This window comes from Emericellopsis cladophorae (genome assembly GCF_022114955.1).
Source record: "Emericellopsis cladophorae strain MUM 19.33 chromosome Unknown NODE_31_length_266811_cov_117_018179, whole genome shotgun sequence".
Taxonomy (NCBI): domain Eukaryota; kingdom Fungi; phylum Ascomycota; class Sordariomycetes; order Hypocreales; family Bionectriaceae; genus Emericellopsis; species Emericellopsis cladophorae.
The window spans coordinates 130227-142936 of record NW_026250956.1 but is presented as its reverse complement, the minus strand read 5'-3'; the positions used below and the strand labels follow the sequence as shown (position 1 = coordinate 142936).

Genomic DNA, 12710 nt, shown 5'->3' with positions numbered 1-12710 from the left:
ATTCCAAGGACATTCTCGTGATGCCTCACCAAAACACACGGATGAAGTCGCGTGTGGGTCGTCCCGCCGGCAGACAAGATCGGAGCTCCGAAGACGTATGCTCGGAAGCCGACGTGTAGAGCGCGGTCGTCACAGCTTAGCCGAGTGTGCCAAGGGGGACGTGCCGTCGGTCGGTCAGCTGTGCGATGGGGGAAATCTCCTGTTTCGGGGGAGGAGGCAGCCAACGGCGATGTGGGGACGCACGCAGTTGCGCAGAGACCAGAGATGGAAAGTCGGCGCGTACTACTAGGAACCGACAATGAGGTTGGAGGTTGGTCTGTTGGTAACCATCTATCTGCCGCACGGGTGCTGCTCCGTAATGCTCAGGTAATGAGACTGGCGAGGCCACAGACTCGCAGTCGAAGCTGGTCTCCATCGACATTTAAGCTTATATACAAGGTCGGAAACATTGGTGGTCTCCCTCCGTCGTACGCGTACAGACTACGGGTACGGACTACGGTCGCCAGAGGCCTCGACTCGATGTGCTGGGCCCGCGCAAGGTCCGGGCAGGGGTCTCTGGGGAGGGCGGGGGAACCGGGGCGCCACTCATGTGGGAGTGCGGATTCTTCGGTCAAAGGCCGAAAGTCTGAAGGCGGGAACTTGAATGGTGATAGGCGGAATCAGAATGAGGCGTCCCGAGGCCGGTACTGGCACCGGCATGCGGGCGGTGGCTTCTTGACTGCTGGGCGTTCATTGTCGACGGACGCGTCGTGGAGGGACTGACCGAGTCAGTGCATGTGATGACAAACTGACTGGCCGAGTCGCTACACCTACTCGACAGGGACAAGCGATGGTTCTCGCAGTCTGAGGATGGCAAGCAAACAGAAGACGTTCATGTCGAGACCGGCGAGAAGATTCAGGGCCTCCCTCTGGTTGGCATCAAGCAGAGGAATAAAGGTCGGCGCTAAGAATGTAATGTCCAGCATCTACAGTATCTCGCCTCCGCGGGAACCGATATGCTGATCGCCCTGCCAGTGCGGAGAAGCTTAAAAACAGAGTAACAGGGGCCTGATGCTACATTGCCTCGTCGTCGTTGGACAAGTTCGTTTGATTAGGTGGGTTGGGGTTTCGTCGAATGACCGACCCCTGCCCAACACCTTCGAGGTCAGTCTGCGATGCAAGAGAAGCCTTGGACATCTCGTGCCACACGACCAATCACAAAGTCACTGGTGAGGCCGCCACGGTCAACTCCCGTCGATCTTGGCCAAGGATGCCCTTCAACGTCGTATCCAGACTCCGCCCCCGTATCCCGACGCTTGGTCTGGCTCTGGCATCACAGACGAATCCATCATCCCCCACGGGGTCGGCCAGGGCCGCGCACGCGTACGATCCGCTCTTCATCGTTCTCTTGACTGGAGCGGGGTTAATTATCATTCGTCTCGGTAGTGGTAGCCCAAGCTGGACCCTCCTCTCTCTGGACCCTCGTCCTCCTCCTCCCCCAGAGCAGCACAGGACCATGCGGGATGGCTCGCCTGCATGCACTCCATGCTCCATGACGGTGGATCGCCCGTGTTCTCCCTGTACTGGTCGAGGTATTGTATCCAGCCGGCGAGGAAGATCTACTGCACTCGGCCATGCCACCGTGGATCTGAGCTCGAACGTATAAAGATCTTCCTTCGTGCCCCCTCTGGATCATCTTCACTCGAAGCATCCCTCCCTGGACCTCTCTTCCTCGCCCGGGTCGTCGATTAGTTCGTTTGTCATCAGCAAGGACTCTCATCCACAAGGACCAGCAAGGTCTCGTCTTCTCGACAGCACATCCACCTCCACAACAGTCAAGTGCTGTCCGGGCCACTCTCAACAGATCCACCAACCTCAACGCAGTGCTTGCCGTGAACGTGAACAAACGCCGTTATGGGGTGGAATACACACGCTTCGGGGACCAATGACCCTCCCGAGGTCCGCAACTGGAAGATCCATCTCATCGCCCTGGTGGCTTCCATGTCGGCTCTGGCCAGTATGTTTCCTTCTCTTCTTCGCTCGCTCGCTCGCTCGCTCCCCTCCCCCTTTTTTCTTTCTCTCTCTCAAAACCACTGACACACCACCAGTGGGCTACGACACCGCCGTCATCGGCGGCACCATGGCGCTCAACTCGTTCCGCGACGACTTTAGGCTCAACGAACGCCCCCAGAACCAGGTCGACACGATCCAGGGCAACATTGTGTCCACCTTCCAGGCTGGCTGCTTCTTTGGCGCCCTCATCACCTTCCCCTTTGCCGAGCGCCTGGGCCGTCGCCTCACCATCTTCTGCGCCTCGCTCGTCTTCCTCCTCGGCGGCACCCTCATGACCGCCGCGCGCGGCAACATGAACCTCATCATCGCCGGCCGCGCCATTGCCGGGCTCGGCATCGGGTCCACCTCCATGTGCGTCCCCGTCTACATCTCCGAGACGGCGCCGCCCTCCATCCGCGGGCGCCTCGTCGGCATCTTCGAAATCGCCTCCCAGGGCGGCGGCATGCTCGGCTTCTGGATCAACTACGCCACGTCCCAGACCATCCCGGACGCCTCCCTCGCCCAGTGGACCATCCCCCTCGCCCTCCAGCTGCTGCCGGGCGTCCTCCTCGCCAGCGGCATCTTCTTCTGCCCCGAGTCCCCCCGCTGGCTCGCCCGCAAGGACCGCTTCGACAAGGCCGAGTCCGTCCTCTGCATGCTCCGCAGCCTGCCCGCCGACCACCACTACATCCGCCAGGAGCTCGGCGAGATCCGCGCCCAGGTCGAGCGGCGCTCCGTCATGCAGCTGAGCCGCAGGCAGCAGTTCAAGAAGCTCTTCGAAAAGGGCACCCGCAACCGCATGGCCGTCGGCATGCTGCTCATGTTCCTCCAGTCCTTTACCGGCGTCAACATTATCACCTACTACGCGCCCCGCATCTTTGAGACCCTCGGCATCACGGGCACCAGCACCAAGCTCTTCTCCACCGGCCTCTACGGCTGCTTCAAGACCCTGGGCATGTGCACCTTCACCTTCCTCGTGGTCGAAAAGGTCGGGCGCCGCAACGGTCTCCTCTGGGGCGCGGCCCTTGGCTGCATCCCCATGTTCTACCTTGGTGGCTATGTCATGCGCGCGGATCCGGCCGGTGCTGCGGCGGCCGGTGCGACGCAGCGCGATGCGGGCGGCTACGTCGCCATGGCGGCCGTCTACCTCAATGCTTTCATCATCTGCGCCACCTGGCAGGGCATCACCTGGACGTACGCGTCCGAGATCTTCCCCCTCGACATCCGCATGCTCTGCGTGGCCATCACCACGGCGGACACGTGGCTCGGTTCGTTCATCGTCGCGCGCTTCACACCGTACATGATCACGGGGCTCGGCTACGGGACGTACTTTGTCTTTGCCGGCATCCTGGTCGGCATGGGCGTCTGGGCCTTTCTGTTTGTGCCTGAGACGAAGGGTGCGTTTTCCTTCCTTTTTCTTTTCGTTGCTTATACTGACTCGTACCAGGCGTCACCCTCGAGGAGATGGACATGCTCTTCGCCCAGTCCACCTTCAAGACCGTCATCGGCCAGCTCAAGGGTCGCAAGATCCCGACTGGGCAGAATGTTGCCACCACCGTCGAGATCAACGACAAGGAGAAGGATCTCGAGGCCATCCACGACGAGAGGGAGTAAGACGACGCGGTGGTCTGGGCGCAAAGGACCACCACCACGGCCATCGCTCGCCCGGATACGAGTTATGAGAGCGTTGATGATAAGCGAGGGAATGTGAATGGATACTGTCTGCAGACGCTAGCTTGCTCTGCTGTGCGAAAGCACCAGCTTTGTGTGATTGCTGTACACTTTCCGACGCCATGATGACTTCAAGCCGACAGGGAAAACAGCCACCTTTGACTGGCTGCCCCTGGTCAACGCCGTACATGTCCCACAGTACAGAGTATAACATGATGTAAATACCGGTACCGTCGCGTGTGCACGTGATGCTAGCACTCTTGTTAGTCCAGCGAGTAGTCGCGCTCATCATCTCCACAGACCAGGTCCAGACTCCAGCCAGAGGCGAGAACTGCCAATGTCGACGCCAACCATGCAGTTGCTGCAGTACGAGTCACGACTTGTGTCGATAGTGGGATTGAACTGCAAGCTAGTTGAGCCGCAGCGCCGCATTCGCCGGGTCCCCCGCTCGCATCAGGCCCGTCTGGTTGGTTGTCTGAACCATGTCGTCCTCTCATTAATTAGCTGAGGCTTGCGAAGTTGAATGCCACCTGCCAAGAAGGCTCATGGACTCAACACCATGACCACTCTTCCTGCCACCTTGGTCAAGATCAGGGGCTCCCCCGGGGCCACCAAGCTCTTGGCGTCGTCCCCAATGACACCTCATATCTGACAGCCCCATTGTTCACTGGGAGTCTGCACACAATTGGTCTTCGCGGAGCAATGACCACATGGGGGAGATGGGGCCTTCATAGTATAGACAGCGCCCTCGATTGTATAGCTCCATTGCTAGCGAGGCCTACATGTCAGTCGCTCGAGCGAGCCCAGATAGCAACAATACGTCTTGCGTCTGATATCCCGTGCCGGTTGAGTGAAACGGTTCGGCAGTTGGATTATGCAGAGTCATAGGGAGGATTGCTCCGTCCCTGCATAGTATGGCGTACCAGGGCCCGGGGCTCATCACGATGCGGCCGGGTCGCGGCGGTTGTGGGGATGATCCCCTGAACCAGACAGAAACCCCTGTAGTGTTGAACGTCCGGGTTTCAGCATCCGGCCGCGGAGAATGACCATTGACCAAGGCCTGTCGATAGTCTTTGCCTACCCAGCGAGTGACCCAGTCTTGCCAATGGGCGAGCCCCAGCGTGACCATGGCATGGATAAGAACCCAACATTAGCAAGACCATCAGCTGCATGGCACAGTCCTTGCTGTCTGTCTGTCTGTCTGCCTGTCTGTCTGCCTGTCTGTCTGCCTGTCTGCCAGTCTGCCCCCTTCTAACTGAGGAACATTGACTCCTCCTTCATCAGCAGAGGAGGCCCCTTCATGGGCGACACACAGAATGGTCGAGCCAGAGATCGCGCACCCGCCCGTCGGCACAGACGAGTACGATGCCTGGGCCGCGCAGGACAAGGGACCCATCATCCTCGCCACGTGCTGGCTGTTTATGGCCCTGGCGCTCGTCTTCACGGCCGCGCGAGTTCTCGTGCGGCTCAAAATGTACAGCAAGCTTCGGAGCGACGACTACTGGTGTATAGCGGGTACGGTAAGTCTTCCTCGTGGTAGGACACGCACGCGGTCAGGCCAGACCAGACTGACACGCCATGTCCTGCCAGATATGCGGCATTCTCGCAACAGCATTGACCACCGTCGCCGTGGGGTTTGGTAATGGACGACACTTGACCCTCCTCACGTCGTCGGAGAAGGAGCGCGTCACCCTCTGGACGACAGCCGCCTTCTGCCCTGCCGTCCTCTGCCTCGGGCTCCCCAAGCTGGCCGTCGTCCGCCTGCTCACCAGACTCATGAACCCGTCCAGGTGGCACGGCTACTTCCTCTGGTTCCTGGCCATCTGGTGTCTCGGCACCCTGGGCGCCACCGTGGGCACGCTGCTCGGGCAGTGCCAGCCGACCGAGTCCTTGTGGAGGCAGGATATCGAGGGCCGCTGCGTCGACCCAAAGATCATTGTCGACTTCTCCCTCTACGCGGGTACCTTCTCCGCCTTTGTCGACGTCTACCTCGCCGTCTACCCGGCCGTCGTCCTCTTCAAGCTCCAGCTCAAGCTGCAGAAGAAGATTGCCCTCGTCGTCGCCCTCGGCATCGGCTGCGTGTCCGGCGCCGTGGCCATCTTCAAGACCACGCGCATACCGAGCGGCCTCGCGAGTCCCGACTTTTCGTGTACGTACGTCTCTCCTGGCTTGCCTCTGGTGCTGCCGCTTGTTCTCACAGATTGCTGACACCTTGGCAGACGACTCGTCAGATCTCATCATCTGGACCATTATCGAGGGCACCACCATCATCATCGCCTGCACCATCCCCGTCCTCTCCCCGCTCATGGAGTGGATCTTCCATCGCAACCCCTTCCGCACCTCGGTGAGGCGCACCACCAGGGACGGGTATTTCAAGTCCAACCCCAGCAAGCGTCGCGATCTGGACGCCTCCGCGGCCTGCCGTACCTATACCTCCGTGCACTCCCAAGGGGTGGGCGATCCCACGGTCGACTCGGACAGCCTCGAGCTTGTGCCGCGCATCAGAAAGAGGGACGGCAGCACCTTGTCGGCCACGGGCGACGTCGAAGCGGGCGACATTGGCAGCATGCGGAATTTCTCCAGGCCGGCCAAAGGCATCGCCTCGATGGACAAGGGGATTATGCGGACAGACGAGGTCGAGGTGTCGTACGACTCGCAGAGTACACTGGATACTACCCGGCAGGGCGTGCCGCAAGGGGGAGCATTGGGCGTGTGAATCGAGGCGCAGGATAGGTATTGAGACGTAATGCAATAATGACCAACAGATACGCCGACTTCTCATGCGCAGATGGCCGACGATTCAATTGCAGATGCTAGCCCGCCGTGCCAGTACTCAACTTGCAATGCACAAGTCTCACGGGCGAGACGCACGAGCCTGGACAATCAGCATATCCTCTCCGCCTTGACAGAGGCGCTGATCAGTACACCGTGTCGGCATCCCCCAGACACTCCACCAGAGCAGGCGATGCCGACACGGTGTACTTGCCGCCGCGCGACAGCTTCCCGGAGGATCCATGCCGTCCGAGGACGATGAGGTTGTTGTAGGATACATCCCCCGAGTCCTCGCACAGGGGCCCCATGGCAGACACGACGAGCTCCTCCGCAGCGTCATTTCTGGGCGAGAATTGGAATACGATGCGCTGCGCGTGGTGTTTGACAGGGATTGGCTGTATCTTACGGTGGATGTCGTTGAACGAGTAGGCGCGCGCGTCAGCGGGCTGTGCTCCGGTGCGCGGGCGACGTCTCGAGAAACACTGCCTTGGGGAAAGAAGATGGCAACATTCTCCGCCACGGAGTCGAGGATTGTGGCGGGAAAGGGGATATAGGACGACGCAAGCTTGCCGTCCGTCATCAGCTGTGTGTCACCAAGCATGCCTGTGCGACTCCATGGGAAAATCAAGAGGTCCGACTTAATGCCACTGGACTTGGCCAGGAGAGCCTAGGAAAGGCGGCTTTCCGGCATGGTAGCCACCTCACCCGACACGACCACCTTGAGGATCGGCCCAACGGTGCGCCATGTGTTGACGACCGTATCGCTTTTGGTGTACTCGTCGACGTCTGAGACGGACATGACAGAGGAGTCGCGGTCACCGAGCTGAATGAGACGCAGACCATGGGCTCGGACAGGGCACACTACCGGAGGAGTATGGTGAGGGGACTTCTCGTTCAAGCCAGTGCCACCAGCAGAGTCGGCGGTCATCCCAAAGAGCGAGACGAGGCTGAGCAGACTGGGCATGGTATCAAGACGTAGGTAGACGGGTACCTGCCCAACGTGGTTGCTCGCCGGCAAATTCTGCTGCGCAACGCTTTTACCATCCTGGGCCGTCGAACTGTCATCCCAGCTGATTTCGCCACGCTTCCATGCCGCAAGCTTCTTCTGGTACCACGGAGAATAGAGATAAGTGACCAAGGGCGTCGTGGCAAATGTTGTCAGCAGCGTCATGACGACAAAGATGGTAAATGTTCGGGTGCTGAGGATCCTGGCCTGGAGGCCAATGTTCAGGGACGATCAGCTCGACCAAGCCCTTCTTCTTGAGACCGGAGAGCGTGAAGTAGAGCGGCAAGAACAGCGCGCCGATGAGATCCTCCAGCTTCTCCGTGGCCTTGATGGCAAACCCCTTGTCACGCGGCACGACGAGTCCCACCATGAACTCCCCCAAAGATGGCATGGACGCCGATGATGGCGGTGAAAAAGGCCGAGGCCAGTGCAATCAGAATGATCAGGGCGATCATGCTCCGCGAGGGGCCGTTGTCGATGTTGCCAGTACGTCGCAGAAGCCCGCGCAAGGCCGGCTGGACGTCATAGAGGAGGAACAGCAGGTGCCCAAGGCATGCGAGAAGAATCCATGGCGAGGACAGGCCGTTACCCGAGTTGGCGAGTGTGACACAGAGCGCGACCAGGATCCAACCGATCACGTCGTTTGCGACGCCTGCCGAAAGGGTGATGATACCAGCAGGTGCAGCTCGGTCAAGATGCGGCAAAGGACCAGGAAAGCCGTGATGGCGATGGCCACGCCAATGAAGAGGAGCTACGTGCCGAACTCTATGGGCACGATACCTGGCTCATCGCGAAACTGGTTGTACAGCCCCAAAGCCAGCACGGACCCAAGGGCAAACGGCAGTGCCAAACCAGCAAAAGCGACGGCGGACGCGACACGCCAGTTGTTGATGAGAAAGCGCACATCCGTCTCGAGACCAATCAGGAACAGGTAGAGCACCAAGCCAAGGTTGGCCACAAGAGTCAGTCCCGGGATGGAGTCTGGCGGGAAGATACTGTCTTGGAACCCTGGGATGCGACCCATGACCGAAGGACCAAGGATGATGCCGCCAACGACCTCGGCGATGACGCGAGGCTGTCGGATCTTGGAGAGATCACCCTAGGGGCTGACATGGTCATCTGCCACTGGACGCTTCAATGAGCCTCAAGTTTCAAGGAACGCCCTCTCACGGCCATCCCTCCTGGTGATCGATCAGGTGGCAGTGCACTCGGTCTGGACTCTAGGCCCCGCGATGTCAATGGCTGCCCTGCCCTGCCCAGCAACCATGGGGCGTGCGACGGGTTGCCGAAGTGTGGGAGGGCCCTCCCAGGCTGTCCTGTGTCTCGTGCTGTTGTTAGCAAAACCTTCAAGACAATCGGAGGGCTCGAAAGAATGAGATACGCTCCGCGGTGAAGAGGAGGTATCCCTGCCTGGCTCGGTGATGACTGCAGACCCTTCGCCAACACCAGCCTCAACTTCGTGCTCAGCGTCCACCCTGACAAGAGATGGGAGACAAGTCACTGTAGCATACGATTGGCCCCGAATTCGCCTGATTCATCCTAGGTTAGAGATCCCAGACAATGTCTCTGGCTGTCATAACATGTACAATGCACTGCTTTCGCTGTAGATATCGACGACAGGTTCTCTATACGTACAATGTTCCAAACCAAAACTCTCTATCACCGGACCTCAATATGCTGCACAGCACTTTGCCATTTCGCCTCATCCGTTCTGCAGGGCTGTTAGTATCAAATGAACCCAGACGGATATCCAATCAAACTCACTTGTCAAACTTGAGAAGCTTGCCGAGGACAGGCACCAGTTGCGCTCTCAGCTTCCCGTCCTTCTGCTCCAGGAACTGGAGGAGAATCGTCTTCAGGTACATCAAGTCGGCCCCGCCCGGCGACGAGTTGCCTCCCCCGTTCGCCGTCAGTCCGCTCCTGCTCGAGTCGATTGAGCTTCGACTGGACCCGGCGCCGGCCATGAGACGTGCCTGTGTCCCCTTGAGCTCCTTGTGCGTGCGCTCGTAACGCTGCCGCGCCTCGTCGAGGAGTTTCCTCAGCTCGGTGCGCTGCTTCTCAGCGTCGCGCACTTGGCTTTCGCTCGCGTCCAGGGCACTCCGAAGTTGCGTGACGGTGGAGCGCATCTCGGCCGTCTCCGCCTCGGCCTTCTCTTCCACGCTCTCCAGCTCCTCTCGTCGGCGACGCCACTCCTTCTCCCTCTCCTCGAGCTCCTCGCGCTCGCGGGTCAGGGTCTTGACCTCGCGCTCCATCTCACGGATCTTACCCTTGAGCTCTTCCGTCTCCCGAGCCTTGCGTCTGGCCAGGGTGCTCGACTCGTCCTCGATGCGGTCTCTCTCTTCGATGGCAGATTCCATCCGCGATCGCATGTCCCGGACCTTGGCGTCCGCACGCTCGTCCACGTCGGCGAGCAGACGTCTCATCGTCTCGCCCTCGCGGCTACGCTCCTGGAGCAGACGCTGCACTTCGGCCAGCTCCTCCTCTAGGGCCTCGGACTGCGACTTGGACTCCTTCAGCTGCACCGACATTTCCGTTGTCTGGTCTCGCATGCTGCTCAGCAACCCCTGAGCATTTGAGTACTGCTGCGTCTTAAAGTCGACTTCCTCCTGCGCCGCCGTCTTCTCCCTGCGTAGCTTGTGCATCTGCTCCTCGAGCTCCTTCACCCGAGGTCGCAGCTGGTTGACCTCTTCTTGCACCTTGGCTAGTTCCTTCTCGGCGGCCTCTGCGCGTGTGGCAAGCTCTGCTTTCTCCCCTTCGACCTTGCGGAGGTCACGCCCCGCGGCACGCTTCTCATCCTCCAGGCGGGCTTTGGCGGTACCTTCAGCCGTGAGCTTCTGCTGCAGGCTCTGGACCTCGGTCTCACGCTCCGAGGCCTGCTGTTGCGCTCGCGTCAGATCCCGCTTGAGATCCTTCTCCTTCTTCTCTGCGTCCTTTAGCTCCTTCGACTTGGTCGCCAGCTCTTCCTTTGTCGTCTTCAGGGTAGCAGACTCCTGTCGTAGCGTTTTCAGCTCCGGCTGCGCCTTTTGCAGCACTTCGCGCAGATCACTCAAGTCTTTAAAGCGAGTTTGCGCCAACTGCTGCGCCGCACCGAGATCAGATTGCAGCGTCGACGACTTCTCCTTGAGATCGTCATACTCCCTTTGGAGCTTCTCCATTTCTTCCTTGTGTTGGTTGGCCTTGACATCAGAGGCAGCAGACGTGCTCATCTTCTTCTCGAGGTCGGCAATTTCTCCCTTGAGCTCTGCCTTCTCGGCTTCAAGCGTCTTGATCTTCTCCTTGGCTTGAACGTGATCCTGTCCAATGTTTAGGAGGTCGTCTCGAAGAGACTCGATTTCCTCGCTGAGGTCCTCCTCCGTCTTGCGCTGTTTGGACAGCCTCTCGATCTGCGCATCCTTCTCTGACACGTCGTCTTTCAGTTTCGCAATCTCAGCCTCCAGAGCACCGCTGTCGACAGCTTCAGCAGCGGCGGCTGCCGGCTCGGGGGCCTCGGACACTTCCTCGGCCTGCTGTCCCCCAGCTACAGCGCCACCCTTGCCCTTCTTCTTCTTGTTCTTCTTCTTACTGTTTCCACCGCCAGCAGCCGGAGCCGCAAGAGCCGCTGGTTTGGATGCTGCGGCTGGCTCGACAGGCTTGGACGCAGTCTCGGGCTGGCTCTCGAGCTTCTTGGCCAGCTCAGTGATCTTCCTCTCACTTTCGGTCTTTTCCTTTTCGAGGCTCTTGATCTGGGTGTTGAGGTCGTCAATCAGTTTCTTGGTGACTGTCTTCGCCTGGTTCGCCTTGGTCACCTCAGCCTCCGAGTCGGCAACCTGCTTTGTTTGCGTAGCCAGCGACGCCTCGACTTCCTTCACCTTGGCGGACAGAGCTTTGGTCTCGGATGCCAGGTCTGCTTCCAATGCCTTGATTTGCGATTGCGAGGCTTCCAAGCGCTCGTTCAACCTGGCAATTTCGCTGTTTCGCGCCTCGAGTTCCTTTTGCAAGCTTTCTCGCGAGCTAGCAGCATCCTTGGATCCGGTAAGTTCCTTCTCCACCTTTTCCAAGTTGTTCGCCAGTTCTGTGCTGCTCTCCTTGGCAACAGACAGCTCACCCTTGAGACCGTCCACCTCCTTGCGCAAAGTCTGAATCTCCTCGTCCCTAGAAGCCAAGTCTGCCTGTAGTTGCGGGAGCTCTTCATCGTAGGAGAAGAGATCACCGTCTCCCTTCGTAGCCTCCTGCTGGGCAGCCTTCTGCTTAGGAGAGAACATGCCCATGACGGAAAGCACGGGCGATCTGACCTTTTCGGGCGCAACCGCCTTGTCATCCACGGATTGTCGCGGAGCTTCGACCTGAGGCTCGCCAGTCTCTTCGACAGGCTTCCCGCCCTTTGCCGCTTCCAGATCAGCCTCCAGCTTCTTGATCTTCTCCTCGTCTTGTTCGTGTGACTTTTTGAGCTCATCATTCTCTGCTGACACCCGCTTCAGTTCTTGCATAACCATGTCGCTCCGTAAGTTCAGTTGGTTGAGATACTCAGTCAGAGCGTTTGGATCGCCAATGGAAGTCAAGGGCGTGTTCTCACGAAGCGCCCTCTCGAACGGCTCAATGGCGGTCGCGCGACGATGCGCAACGCGGTACGATCGTAGCAGTTCTGGATAGGTGGCTTCCAGCTTCTCGAGCTTTCGTAGTTTCTGCTTGATGTCTGGAGGTAGCTCCGTCGAGGGCGCGGCAGCAGTGTCGGCTGCCTTTGACTGTGCCTTTGCGCTCTCGTCTTTCTCCCCCTCCTTTTTCTCGCTGTCATCTTGAGCCTTGCCATCTGCTCCCTCAGCAGCCTTCTCCTCTTCGCCATCGTCCTTCACGCTATCCAAGCCATTTCCGCCCGCCTCGCTCGTCTGTGGCTTCGGTGTCCCCGCGCGACTCGGGTCGTCGCTATCATCAATGACAAATGCTGCCTCAAAGACTGCAGGGTCAGGGTTGGGCGCATCGTCCGCTTTGCTGGCGTCGTTGCTCGCGGACTTTGGCTTCGGACGTTTCGCACCGCTGGCGCTCGTTCGCGACGAAGTCGAACCGGATCGAGAGACGCCTTGGGACGTTTGATCCTTCTGACGCGCCTGCTCTTCGGCAATAGTCCGGTCGATCGCTCCACGGATGCGCGAAAACATGATGTATCCCCTGCTGGCGCGGCCGTCTCACGCCTCGCTCAATGGCAACGACAAAGGACCGCTGGTACACACCAGCTAGAAGGGAAATAGTACTAAGG

General features: G+C 59.3%; 3 protein-coding genes across 3 annotated transcripts; 2 read left to right on the top strand and 1 right to left on the bottom strand.

Annotated features, from left to right (window-relative positions):
• Positions 1–1893: 1893 nt before the first annotated feature.
• On the top strand, positions 1894–3645 carry J7T54_000158 (Sugar/inositol transporter; the record flags this gene model as incomplete). Its single annotated transcript, XM_051507414.1, has 3 exons — positions 1894–1996; positions 2088–3428; positions 3479–3645. 3 exons carry the CDS (start codon positions 1894–1896, stop codon positions 3643–3645), a joined length of 1611 nt encoding a protein of 536 aa, XP_051361374.1.
• Positions 3646–5018: 1373 nt separating this feature from the next.
• Positions 5019–6418, top strand: J7T54_000157 (uncharacterized protein; the record flags this gene model as incomplete). Its single annotated transcript, XM_051507413.1, has 3 exons — positions 5019–5222; positions 5293–5851; positions 5922–6418. The coding sequence occupies 3 exons, from the start codon at positions 5019–5021 to the stop codon at positions 6416–6418; spliced, it is 1260 nt and encodes a 419-aa protein (XP_051361373.1).
• A 202-nt stretch (positions 6419–6620) lies between these two features.
• Positions 6621–12612, bottom strand: J7T54_000156 (Golgin-like protein; the record flags this gene model as incomplete). The annotated part of the gene is made up of 7 exons (XM_051507412.1): positions 6621–6920; positions 7175–7682; positions 7771–7820; positions 7876–8132; positions 8261–8579; positions 9149–9191; positions 9245–12612. 7 exons carry the CDS (start codon positions 12610–12612, stop codon positions 6621–6623), a joined length of 4845 nt encoding a protein of 1614 aa, XP_051361372.1.
• Between the last annotated feature and the right edge of the window lie 98 nt (positions 12613–12710).